Raw genomic sequence first — 13,921 nt, 5'->3', positions numbered from 1 at the left:
CTCAAGTCGGATTTATAAAAATCTGATTCCATGTGACTTTTCTGTTCAGACCTCATGAAACAAATCGGATTCCAATCTGGCTGGACTCTAGGCTGGATTGGGCTGCCAGTCTAAACGGGGACTTATTTAGACTTGTGATGCAGCATAGTCTGACAATCTGACAGGCATCTGAACACATTTATCAACTCCCAAACTAATGAATAATTATCTGAAATTAATATGGACGATGACTGTCATGAAATTATTTATATTTCCAAGTGTACAAGCAATTAAAACCGAGCAATCAAAAACAATATAACATATTTACAATGTTACAAGTTATATGCTTAATCATTCACCCTTTTAAACAAGTCGTACACGATACAGAGCCACCTACCTGACAGAATCGCCGAGCTCATCTTTCTGTCTATTTAGTTCTTATATTACGTGATTTAAAAAGTATCTATGGAATTTTGAATGGGGAAAGATCTTCATGGCCCAGGAGGCGTGGGTTTGACATCAGGACTTCGGTACTCTATGCATTGGAAACTTCTGTTTAGTTAGACTAGTTGCACTCAGTGATGACTCTAAAAACAGAAAGATGCCTGTTGGTTACTAGAAGAGTTCATGGTTTGTTTTGGGATATTTAACAGACCAGTCGAGGTTTTGTGTGGTCATATGTTAAATTAATTTGTACAACCAGAAGGTGGCACTATTAATCTAGAAATGTAGTAGATCCATGCTTTTCCCTTGTTGTACTTTCATGTCATTATACAAATATAAACATTAACTTTTCAAGGCAGTATACGAATATGAAAGTGGATGCGTCTTACAGGCATACTGTAATGTAATCAAATGTTTCCACCGCTGCTGTGCTTTGTTGTATCACTGATTGTCTGTCTATATTCTCATAACTATTTCCCTGCATTGGTTTTGGATTGACATTAAACTCCAGTGTTTTGTCTTGTCTTCTATCTGTGGTTATACAGGAAGGTGCACAGGAAAAGGGAGCTGGCGTTTGAGCACAGTATGAAGCTGTATTGTGATGCATCACCTGTAGATATGGGTGTTCCTCTGAAACTGTTCCCACAGGATCCTAGCACACTGAAAGGTTCCTATCCCTATGAGTCTCCAGTACAGGAGTTGAAGCTTCTATGTAAAGACTGCAGTCCACAGAGGAAGCTGGATTGTATTGGTGAGTCACAATCAAATGTTTTTGTGATTTTGTTTAGATTTTCCCTCACAAGATGCCTTTCAGGGCAAACATCTGCATCTCATCTGAGTCCTATCTACTCTGGATACTGTTTATTCTCTACCCCATAATGGATATTTGAGGATATCCAGATCATAAAAATATTTTGATAGTTTTTTTGTGTGTATATTTTGGAGACCACCATCAAGTTTGATGTGACAAATTATAAGCAACGCTGTTGAATATTTCTTCCACTGACTAACCCCCTCTAGATACATTTTTGGGCCAGTGTATTGTAAATACTCACAGCCTATCCAGGTATATTGGGGTGTACCTTTCATTTTGCTCTTTATGCATTTCTACATCACACACACACAAGGAATATGGATTTGAAGGGCTTGCACAGTAATCAACTGTCAGAAGGGCCATTCAGTCCCCGATAGTGCTGGGCTTCCCTGGTACACTCAGGAAATGGTCTTACCTTTCCTAGAGAATCCTGTAGATTTAGGATCACAAATAACTAAGAGCACGTCACACAGTGGCTTCTCACCATTATGCTGAGAAGCCACTGGCTGCAGCAGGTGCACTATTAAATCACTCTGTTAAACATCTGATAATGTATATACGTACAGTGGTCCTTGCTCTTAGAACTCATAAATGTGTGGTTCTTTGTGAGACAGGCCCCTAGGTGGCTCTGATGCCTGACAGGTTCGATACCCAAGCCCGGTGGACCATTGCTATAAAAAAAAGGGACAATCCCAGATGCCAGTTATCTGCATCTTGGACCTTACTGTTATGTACTGTCTATCTCAGATCTCGCTCAAATGGTAACTTATGTTTTGCAGTTAGAACATTGCGTTTGATCTGTGCCTGTGCTGAGGACTACAGAGGTCTCCACGAGGGGGATTCTGCACCCAGAACGGCTGCCATGTGAGTGACATAATTTACTCACCATTACTGATGAAGATGAACTAAAAAATTTCGCTCTCCATAGGAAGCACACAGCCCCTAACAGCTAAATGAACCCACCCTAAATTCACCTAGTCCAACTCTCATACAAAGGTTTTTTTTCTAGAGCGTGACTCCATGCTTATGATGCTTTTGAAGAATAGGGAGGGGACTTCCCTGAAACCCAGTAGAGGTATTCAAACATTGAAGGCCTCCCTCCTTAGAAGTTGTCACATCTCATCAATACTCGGTTAAGCCCAGCACAGCAGGGGGCTGTCCTAGGTCTACATGCTCCTCTCTAGAGTGCCTCTTCCTGGCAAAGTCTGAAAGTGGGTCGTCAAGTCTGATGGATCTGACCCAAGGCCCAACAAGGTGCATACAGGGTGATGCAGAGAAAGTCAGACAGTCTCTATGGGTCATCGAGTGTGTAATGAGCTAACGCACAGAACGCACTGCACATCCGGTTCAGTTAGAATTGTACATTATTCATTTTGAGATGGACCATGATGACTGCACTGTTACAAGACAGCTAGGAAAATTGTCTTTTCAATGCGTTGAACCCATTTATCAACCATTGATTGAATAGTTTACTTTACTTTATTAACAGTTTGCAAAAACAAGGCACGGTGGCACAGATTTATTCAAAAGAATGCTAAAAGGATGACCCAGATAAGCCCTCAGGCCTTGTTTCCATTAAGGTCCTGTGTATACAATTCATCGAGACATTTAAAGACAAACAACAATATACAATTAAAGCTGCAAGCAGCGATAAGCAGGGCCGTGGCATGATGGGCAAAAAGCGATATGGAACAATAGCACAATAAGACGTAGAAACAGAATAGATTGAACTTGAGACAAAGCAGCCCATGCAACTAACAAATGAGCATTCTCAATAGCTGAGCAGAGTGCTGAGGGATGGTGGCTAGCAATCCAGGGTTAAGGACCTTACTCATGGACACCTCAACCATGGCAATAGACAAGAATCGAACCCTCAACCTTCCGACTCACAGGCTGTTACAGTAGTGATTGAGCTAAGGCTTCATCCAGCCTGATGGTGTCTGTTGAAGATTATAGACTCTTGCCTTCTGCCATGAACCGAGCCCCTGTTTCACTAACAATAAGATCAGTTGTTCACAAACCATTTACCAATACAGAAATGTGATGTCTCCTCGGTACCAAAACTAGTGAAAGTAGCCGATCTACAAGCTCACAAAGCGTTGCCATCCAAAAAGTTGTGAGATTGTAGATCGGCTATTTTCACAATGAAGTACGTCATACATTGAAAATAACTACTCTAAAAAATAACTACTCTCAAATAAGCATTTCATGTTATCTTTAACAATTGCACATACATTAATTGATAGTCATGTTGTGTGCAATGCAATTGAAATGAAGTCTGCATGAGGTGAGACTTGAACCTCATGCTAAGGATTTGCAAGGCAGATGCTTTAGCAATCAAGCCATTGAACCAACAGACCTGAAGTTGTGAAAAAGGAACTCACACACATGACAGTTTCACGCAAATTGCTAAAAAATCCTGGGTTTAAGTGTTTTTCAAACTGCTCAAAATTGCGGACAATCTAAGGGCGGAGCTTAATGGTCAAAGTGATAGATGTGTTCCTCATGAGTCAAGGCACATGTGTAAGCGAGTTTCATGGCTGTCGGCCAAACGAGACATGACTTTTTCTTGTTTAAAGAAATTCTATAGAGCCCCCCTTTGGCCAATTGGAGTAAGATTGGTTTCAGTGATATTTGGAATGACCCTCTACATTACCGCAATGTATGTGTTAGGGGCAGACGAATCATTTTCATAAAACTGCAATATTCATTGGCTCATGAAAGCAAATTTTTTTCACTTATGGAAAATCCACCACTAATGTTTTGTTGGTATAGGTCTAAAGTTTGTGTAAAAAGTTTGGTGCAGTTTGCTCAAAAATCCCAAAAATCTCATATAATTCAAAATGGTGGGAGATCTAAAGGTCAGAGGTCAAACCACGAAAGTTGTTAGGCATGAGGAGACGCATGTGTGTATCGAAGTTTCATGGCTGTAGGTCAAACAGGGCATGAGTTGTACCTGTTCAAAGTTGGCACTTTCAATTGATTGCTATAGCGCCACCCTTTGGCCAATGGTTGTGAGTTTCGTGTCTTCACCGTTTTCCATGACCCTCTACCATATTGCCGAGTTTCGTAAAAAGTGTCTTGTTAACTCTATAAACGCCATTGACTCGAAAACGCGTCAATTACTACTTAATCCACCCACGCCATTGACGCGTTAGACGCGTTGGATTTGCGTTCATTGTTTAATCTCTGATCGCGCTATGCTGCTTAAAATTCAATGTTATTCTCGAGTTCCACTTACTTCACCCATATCTGCATCCGGTTTCATGGCCTGGGTTCCGTTTCCGGTTTTTGATTATTTTCCCCCGGTCATTTTCGTCCAAAATAGGTAAACAAACGGTTTTTCACACGGTAGAACGGACAAACGGACAGCTTCTCTTCTATAATCTATGGTCTGGGTGACGATCAGTCATCGCCGTCGTGTTCGCGATCGTAATTTTGACGATCAAAACAATCTGGGAGGACGTCACTTCCGTTTTCATGGTTTTCCCTGTCTAATCGCCCAAGAAGGTAAACAGTGACACCAGGAGCTGATCAAGCTATCATGTGCTGCTCTCTGGTGGCGGATTTGTGCGGCGTCTTTAAAAAACACTCTGATCAATTATTTTCATGAAAATTTTCAAAATATAAAAATAAAAAAAACACGAAAATTGCTGGCAATGGGGGAGTACTTTATGAAAATACTCTGGCAGTCAAAGAGTTAACCTAAAAGAGTTCTGAGTGTTGGGAAAAGGGAGCATTTAACTTGGTTTGCTCAAAGCTTGATTGGAGATTTTAATGGGACTCCAAACACTGACAGAAAACTAATAACATTCCAGTTCAGAACATTTGGACTAGGGGCAAGAAAATAAGTCATGCAGCCTGAAAAGAATCCTGCATTGTAAAAACATCTCTGCATTTATCTTGATGTCTCTCGCTACTATACTCTTTGTTTCACATCCCATCTCCCACATGCATTCTCGTGTCCCCATGTGTCCCCTTTTGGACACTGTTGTTTGACTGGGGCAGTGTCTGCTGCTCCATATCTGTCTCCTTCCATCGGAGTGACGATCAGAGATGGCAGAATAGAGGAGTTGATCGGATAGCCTGACTCTAAAGACGTCGGTCTGACTTGTTTCAAGCCTCGCAGTTATTCTGTTTTTGCTTCTTGGAATGAAATGTCTCTGCTAATTCATGTTAATCTAAACTATACAAGATACCTTTTTAGCTGAGTGACAACTTGGGAATCACTGAAAATCTCTGGAATAAAAATATATATTTTCTTTCTTCTAGATAAGTTACGGTACAGTAATTGCCCTATTAACCAACTAAACCCTCTATGTACTTAGTTGACCTCAGCCCCCCTGGGCTCTATACGAGGGACACTTCTTTGCACCAAATCTTTTGACCGAAAATAGCCAGTCTACAAGCTCACAGATCTGCTATTTTCGCCTAATGTTTACCCAAGAATAGGGATGCTAGGGTTCATGTGTTTAAGAGAAATTAATTGCCACCATCCAAAATTGCGGTGTGAACAGAAAGCATTATATTGGCCTCGGTCATTTCAAAGGTCTAAATCTGCAGTGGAACTTTTTAGTCACAGCAGTTCTATCTTATTTTTAGGAATGCTTTAATGTAACCAGTGGCTGCTGGCAGTTCTGATGCAATGACACAGAAGTGTTTTCTTTTTTTTTCTCTTAATTTGATTGTGGCCTAGTCAAGGGGGTAATTTAGGACCGTATATTTTCTTGCCTTCCATCTGGCATGTGCAATGTTTGTTTTTTAATCATGGTTAGGTATAAGCCCAGATGTCACTGCTTTTCTTAGACTACCGGTATGTAAAAACAGTGGCAGTGTTCAATTCTAAAAACATTATGGAAGCAGTTAAAGCAATGTTGAACTTTGGTAGAACCATGGGGTTTTATAGCTACCTGGGCATGATGTAAGTCTAACATTGTCCGTCATCTTATCCGTTTATCGGAAGCAGTAGCGATTCCTTTCACTCTCATTGCATAGGCCTCATTCGTAAAGCTCTTATTAAACTTTTACTATATTTTAGTGTAGCCCTGCTCATAAGTAAATGCCAACGTGGAATTCACAAAACGTGCACAGCCATGATTTGTGCGCAACCAGATGATGAATCCCACCCCTTGGTAAATCAAATATGCATTCACGTGTCAATTGTTTGCAAAGAATCAAACACCATTTTAACCCTATACAAGGCATGCACCGAAGGAGCGTCTGCAACAAGAAGAGGAGCCTACTCCGTAGTACAACAGATCTACAAGCTGACAACGCTTGTACAGTAGCTTGTAGATCTGGCGTACCATGGATTATCAGCTGAACATTGGTGAGAGTGAATAAATTGCTCTAATGTGTCAATGAAAATAAAAATAAAAGGCTAATATAGAATGGTAGGATTAGGATATTATATATATTACTGAACCAACTGCTCAGTGTTCACTGCTCACCGTTGCTGAGGTGTTAGAAAAAATGTGTAGGCTATTTGTGTGGTTAAAAAAAAGGTCCCAAAGTCACCCTTAACGCAAACGAGCACAAAATGCATTCTGCCAGTTTTAAGTCCTGGAATGTAGTTTTGTATTTTTCCCAAATTACATACCAACGCTAGTTTTAATTTTTCGGAAGGTACGATCCTTGTCTCCTCCAGGCTTTGTGAGCATGACACTTAACCCCAAACTGCTCCCCTATGTGCTCACTGGGTGTAGCACACTGCTGGGTCAAATGCAGGGAAGTAATTTCGTCCCAGGGATCAATACAAATATTTTGTTTTTAGACCCGTTTTACCTATGAGAGTGAATGGAGTTCAGAAGCAATAGATAGATACAAATATATACTGTATAGATTCATTAAAAAATGTATAGGGCATAGCAGTGGTGGCCATTTTGTGGTTCCACAGATCAAAAGCCCTTACATTTTTCTCATAGGGATTCCCGACACCAAGCCCTTTGATTATGTGTCAAAGAATATTTGAATATTTAATAATATATACTATAAGTACGCTTTTTTGCGGTTTTCAAAAAATGTTTTGACACAGAATCAAATGTTATATGCTCATGATTCACCAGGAGCCTGGATAGCTTGGTTCCAGGCTTAAAATAATTACTATAAATATTTGAGGAAATCTCTATAGGAAAAATGAATGGGCTTTCTAACTGTGGAACCACAAAATGGCCGCCACTGCTATGCCCTATAGGCCTTCTACTGTACTGTTTCTGACATTCTGTCACATCACATTTCCATGTTCCTTTCATTTTATTTTCTTTATTTTTTAAACATTGAAGCTATACAATAGCATTTCCACATTCATCTTTTCTTTTGTTCTTGACCAATTGGTTGCTGGATTTCCTCCTGAGCCTTTGTCTGGTTCAATATCCTTTCTACTCTCGCTTTCATTCTTTCACTCGATTAATTGCTTCTCTTCCGTTCCCTCTCTGCCTACTTTGGCAGTACATTTTTACTGCCTGCTTCTATTGTCCTTAGACTGCATGGATGCATTTCATTCGTAACTAACCCATCCGCTTGATCTCGTTGAGTGTGTAAATCAAGTGTTGAGTTGTGGAAATTCATTGTAAGCTTGGAATGTTGAAACACCAGTTTTGATTTTGAGTTTGTGTGTTTACAGTAGTTGAGACCTTTATTCAGGGTTGTGTGTGGGCTGTTAACTCCCTGTGGTCATGGGCCTTTGTCCACACCTCCTCAAACCTGCACGCGCCAGGATCCAGTTGCATGTGGCCGGGTTAGTTTAGGGCCAGCTACCTGCCTTCTCACGCAAGCTAGCAGAAGATTGGCTAGCCCTGCGTGTGAGTGCTGATAAACAAGTGGTCACTGTCTGCAGCTAGGGAGAATGCTATCAAGCTTTCATCATCTGTTAGGCCCTAATTCATCCTCCCAGCACATCTCAGGGGGGGAGAAACGCTTTATCACTTCCATCTCTGAACATTCATCCCATTTGGAGCAGCATTTGATTTAGTTTCCAGCCAATCCCTTGGGGGACACATGTCATCATTCCCTGTAAAAGTCATTCTGTCTATTCTCCTAGCTGTGTTTATTTCCCTCTCCGTTCCCATGTAGTTTGTCATTCCAACATCTTCTGCTTGCTTCTCTCTTCCCTCTGAATCTTTTCATAGCGGTGCCGATGACTTGTTGCCCATCCTGTCCTTTGTGGCGCTGCGCTGTGAGTGTCCTCAGCTCGTGTCTGAATGCGCTGCCATAGAGGAGTTCATTCACGAAGGGTGAGTATCATCATATGAACGGGGAAATGTTGAATGGAGCCCTTCCTCCTCCTCCTTGCTTTTAGTTTGCAAAATACATTTTAGAAACACATGATTGCTGGTCTCTATGTAGATGCCAAGGTTTCCTCAGGTGAAAGCTCATATCATATCATAAGAAGCTCTGTCTTCAGCATCCTTCACTGGGACTTGCTGTAAATGTGTCATATCAGCTTCTCCCTGAAGTGTACATGTGTACACTGTCACCAAATGTAAACACACAGCCACGGTGTTTGCATGTACTTTATCACAGTTTTGTTTTGTTTGGTTTAATACATGTGAGAATAACATGCACAGTAAAGTGGGACATGGGTTCACAGGTTGACAAATCTACCCTGGCTATCTGGAGGTTGCGTGTCAACTTAGACCACACCCGAGAGGTCTGCTTTGCAACCGTGAAAACAGCCTGTTATAAAAACAGGCTGGTTAGATTGGTAGTGGCCAAGGAATGTCGGGATATTCAGGGTTTGGTTTTCCTTCCCTATAAAAATACAAATAAAATCCCACTTGATGTTTATGGGTGGCAGTGGCTTGAGTTAGAGGCGGTCGTCTGTGAGCCAGAAGGTCCTCGGTTCGATCCCCGGTTTCATGTCGGAAGTGTCCCTGATCAAGATGCTTAACTCACTAATGGGTTATCTACACATTTACATTAACAGTTATTTATGCATAGGCATGCAATGTCCTGATCGTAACCATTCCAGCAGTTTTATGATAAGCATTCTATTATCTCTTATCCTTTGTCACCCCACTCTGTCTACTTCTCCCTCCTTCGTTCTTTCTTGTTTCCTATCCAGCGGTCCAGCACTGGCTCCTGGCTCCGCATGCTCTCGTGTCTTGGTCTCGTTAGTGTAGGGTCAACAAGAGTTGACATGTACTCCAGCGCTTCTCTGTCTCTTGTCTTCTGTCTCTGAACAAACCTCCCTGCTCACGAGTCTCCTCTGTCTCCCTCCTGCCCTCCTCCCCCCTGTATGCACACAACGAGGCTCTTTTAAAGGACAGGTCTCGCTTACTGCATCATTTCCTTTGTTTGCAGGCCATGTAGGGAAGTGTAAATTATTTTTATTGATTGTAGCAAAGTCAGTGAATGAAAGGAGACTGCAGTCAGCTGAACTCCTCTTTGGAAAACACTGTAGAACAATGAACCCAAAATCCATCATTTAAATGTAGAAATGGGATGGATGAAATGTTTGTGGAACGCTTGAGATGTTGTGGTCAGCTGTTTAGGCACGTGCCTGTCTGCCCATCTATCGCAGTGCCATAAAGGTCTGAGGTCCAGTCATCTGCATCCAATTGAAGCAGCTTTTTGCTATCCTATTTCCAGTAATCTGATTGGATCAACTGACTCTCCATCTCTTTTCCAGCTATCTGATTGGAGAGGAGGGCTACTGTCTGACCTCCATGCAGAGTGCCTTGGCCTATGTTGAGTCACTGCATGCAGAAGGAGCGCAGCCTAGCGCAGCCAAGCTCGCTTGATACAGGTGAAGTAATGTCAAGGCTATATTCAAGATTTTCCTTTTGTTAAATGGCAAATGTATTTGGTTTTGGACACAGCCGTGCTGAATAAATATAGAACCTATCGTCATAATAAATTGTATTCTGATAGATGACAATTTTTTTTTTTTTTTTTTAATCTGAATTATTTCGCGGACCCCCTGGCTATGCGTCGCGGACCCCACTTTGAGAACCGTGGCCATACGTAACATCTGTGGCAGTAGTAGTAATACAAGTTGTTCAAATTCACAGTGAAATGTCTTAACGGCATGCATTTACCAGTTTGCCGCTTATTCTCTTAACACATCAAAGATAATAAGGTCCACACACTGGTTAAATGCTCCGCTTGGTTTTATTGCGCTCTCAATGTTTTCCATCACCAGGTCTTCATCTGCAATTTGATCTGGTGGTCAAATTCATCTGAGCATCTAACCAGTGTGCAGACCTTATTATGTTTTATGTCGAACTGTTGTTTGTCCTACACATGCATGCACTATCTATATATATATATTCTATAGTATACTCTTCACCCAATCTCAAGGGCCCATTTCACAAAAGCAGAATTAAGACATCCCAGGGTTTAAGAAAATGCCAGGTTTGACTAAGTATAGTCAGTGCATCCTGGCTTATTCTGTTCCACGTAGGCCAAGCTAGGTTGAGGAGGTAAGAGGTGAAGCCAGGTTAAAGTATTATTATTGTTATTATTACTTGTGCAAAGCAAACAACGTTTTGACCACAAATAGTCTTCCTCCTAAATCCTATAACTCCTCAGGTTTGATCAGTAGCCTAAAGAATCTACATAGTCCAGTTAGAAATCCAACCGGAAATATAGCCTAGTCCATTAATGACTCACATTGGCAAGATATTCCCATCTGAAAATATCTCGGGTGATTGTGGCATTCAGCTATATTCCACAAATAGAAAAATAGGTCGTCACCCTTAACACATCCACCGCCAGAGGTTAATCTCATAATGTACTCACCAGTGCCAAGGTGTTTTTGTTGTTTTTTTGTTTTTTTCATGTCGCCATAGATCTTGTTAAAATCCTTAAGATTGAGCGCTACACGGTCTGTTTACATCCGCGCGATCTCCCTGTATCTCCCAGTGAAAACCACGTGTCAAACGGGGCATCCATGTTTGAGTTAGAGCGGATTACGTTAAACAGTGAAATGCGAGGAGAAAAAACTACAGGAAGAGAATTGAGTTTCAGTTTCGTCTGTAGAATGGGAGCGGGCGTGATCGTCGAAACCGGATCCCACATAATTCTATTTCCTGTCATCAAACCGGAAACGGAAGTGGATCAAAAAAATTCCGAAAGTGCACCCGGACCGCGCATGCGCGAAAAGACCGCAGCCCGTAGGACTACGGGCTCGGCGCTTAACCGTTGGATTTAACGGCCCGTAGAACTACGGGCCCGGCGGTAAAGGTGTTAAGCGACAAAGGATACGATACGATAATACTTTATTGTCAGTTCACACTGAAATTTGTCTTGCGACCCAGCAGCCATGTATGCAACAATAAACAGTACACACATTTGACATGACACAAGAAAACAAAACAAAATACATACATAAAGACATACAAAGACAAGAGCAATGTCCACCTCTCAGCCTACCCCTGGCCTATAACTCCTGATTAAGCCTCAATGTCGTCTGATGGACAAAGGACCTCTTCAGTTTGACCTTATTGTATGTAGGAACACTGTATCTCCTTCCTGAAGGCAGCAACCTATATTCTCCATACAAAGGATGGCTAGGAGAATATAGGTTGCTGCCTTCAGGAAGGAGATACTGTACAGTATGGTCTCACATGTGTTAACAATCAATAACAGAGTCATCTCCTTCCTGAAGGCAGCAACCTATATTCTCCATACAAAGCATGGCTAGGAGAATATAGGTTGCTGCCTTCAGGAAGGAGATACAGTATGGTCTCACATGTGTTAAAGGTTTAATGACATTCACTGTTACACCACATTCAAAGTCTTTGTCCTGGTCCTTCAAAAGTGTACAAACATTTTTAAGTGAAAATTCCATTCCAGTGATCAATGGCAGGTGTTTTTCTCTCACATTTCTAAAGCCTTTTCAACTGCAATGAAAAAAGAAATCTTTGCCTGCGGGTGTCGCTGGTGAGGGATTTTGCCTGTCAATCATCGCCTCTGCTCCGCCCCCCCCAAAGGAAAGGATAGGGGAGGGGAGGGGCGAGGAGGAGAGTGGGCGGGATTATTCGACAGTGACCTCACTGTCGAAGGGCCAAGCTCAGATTACTTTTCAGCCTAATTATTCAGAAAACCCCAGACCACAGAAAATCCACTGAATGTTTTAAGTTCAGGTTTTTTGGGTGTAATTGAGGTCATAAAACCCCAAATAAAACATTGAAAATAAAAAAAGTGAAAATGAATGTCATGATACCTTTAACAATCAATAACAGAGTCACAGTGGCATCCCTATTTTAGGCAGAATGTTTCAATAGTTAAAGGTAGGGTAAGTGATTTACTTTGGTTAAAATAAGTGTTAAATAGCTCTATATTCTGATAGTACTCATTGCTATAGAATGTGTGTTCAGTAAAAGGAGTCTCCCATGTCTCTCCAGCTCTTTATTAAACCGAAAAAGCTTTTTCAGTACTCTCTCCTGATTGGCTTAAAATGTGTCACTTACCTGAAAATGTACTATATTCTGTTTACTAAAGAGCTGGAGAGACCTCTGTGACCGAACAAACGCTCTGTAGCAATGATTACTAAATTACTACTATTACAACAACAAAAATATATATATATCACTTACCCTACATTTAAAATGCTATACTTTGTAAGCTTATAGAAATCTCCATAGTATATTACAGTATGTGTCACTTCTTTCATGAAACCAAGTCATGGCTAAATCCCAGTTTAATCTGCGACCTAGGTTTTATGAAATGGGCCCCATGCCAACTTTCATGAAAGTTTAGTGCTGTATTTTGGTTGGTAGAGGGAAGGGGGTCAGAGAGAAACAAATAGTCCTAGAAATGCAATGCAATAGACCAGCTAAAGCCTATTCATTACAGATTTGGTTTGTACCCTCTGTACAAAACATTCAGCTACAAGAGTAGTGTATTCAGTCCTACTCAAAGAGATAGAACAGGCACGGCGGCGGCGAGTACGTTTTATAACCCGACATCCTCAGTCGGCCATCCCCAAAACTCCCAGTGACACAATGATTCCACGGCAACCAAACCTTTGACTTAACTGAGCGTTGTGCTCATCAGAGCTGTCACTTTGCTGCCGGGTCGCTGGGTTGAGTAGAGAGGGGGCCGGACATTCTCAGAGCCGCACACTGGAATAACAGACTTAGAAGAACCTCATGACATTGTAAACATAATAATCATCTACATCAAACAGATTTAGCTCTGATTTACTGTATCTCCAGTATAGGCAATCCATTATGAAAATGTCATAGTGCTTCCACATGGCATTTTTACAAACCACCTAGTGTCATAAATTAAAACCAAAAAGCAGTCTTATGGCTTATGTCTGCACATCATTGTCTCGCCAGGCCAAAGGCAAGGGGGTTCATTATGTTTTTACCCCTGTCGGTTTGTCTCTTTGTTTGTTTGTCTGGGATTAAACTAGCAAACTGATGAACCAATCAAAACACAATTTGTCATGCACGCTGCCAGTAGGCCAAGGAAGTACCTTCATGCATCTTTTATTCATTTGTTAGGACCTTTAATTTTATAATGGACTTGAAAGAGGGTCAGATCAGGCTGAAAGCATGCCCAAATATGGAGTCTTACATCATAGATGACATCACATCTATGACGGAGCACAGCTTTCTAGATGGAACATCTAATGCAATCTATAAACATGCAAATTATGAATCGATGCAAGCTTTGTTGGTTATGTAGTACAATGGTTCCCAGTTCAAATATGATTACTTTGGGGGGTCACGG

General features: G+C 41.3%; 1 protein-coding gene across 2 annotated transcripts in view; it reads left to right on the top strand.

Moving 5' to 3' along the window:
• vps9d1 (VPS9 domain containing 1) overlaps nt 1–13,921 on the top strand; it is a 30,387-nt gene that overhangs the window by 14,097 nt on the left and 2,369 nt on the right. For both annotated transcript variants that reach the window (XM_080438323.1, XM_080438322.1), the window contains exons 13-16: nt 969–1,174; nt 2,017–2,101; nt 8,365–8,469; nt 9,867–9,983. In XM_080438323.1, the coding sequence (XP_080294449.1) occupies nt 969–1,174; nt 2,017–2,101; nt 8,365–8,469; nt 9,867–9,978 (508 nt within the window). In that variant the 3' untranslated portion in view covers nt 9,979–9,983. The remainder of the gene's footprint in view (nt 1–968; nt 1,175–2,016; nt 2,102–8,364; nt 8,470–9,866; nt 9,984–13,921) is intronic.

This window comes from Gymnoscopelus braueri (genome assembly GCF_963280865.1).
Source record: "Gymnoscopelus braueri genome assembly, chromosome: 9".
Lineage (NCBI taxonomy): Eukaryota > Metazoa > Chordata > Actinopteri > Myctophiformes > Myctophidae > Gymnoscopelus > Gymnoscopelus braueri.
Note: the sequence above shows the minus strand (reverse complement) of the source record. Positions and strands in the feature narration are given on the sequence as shown.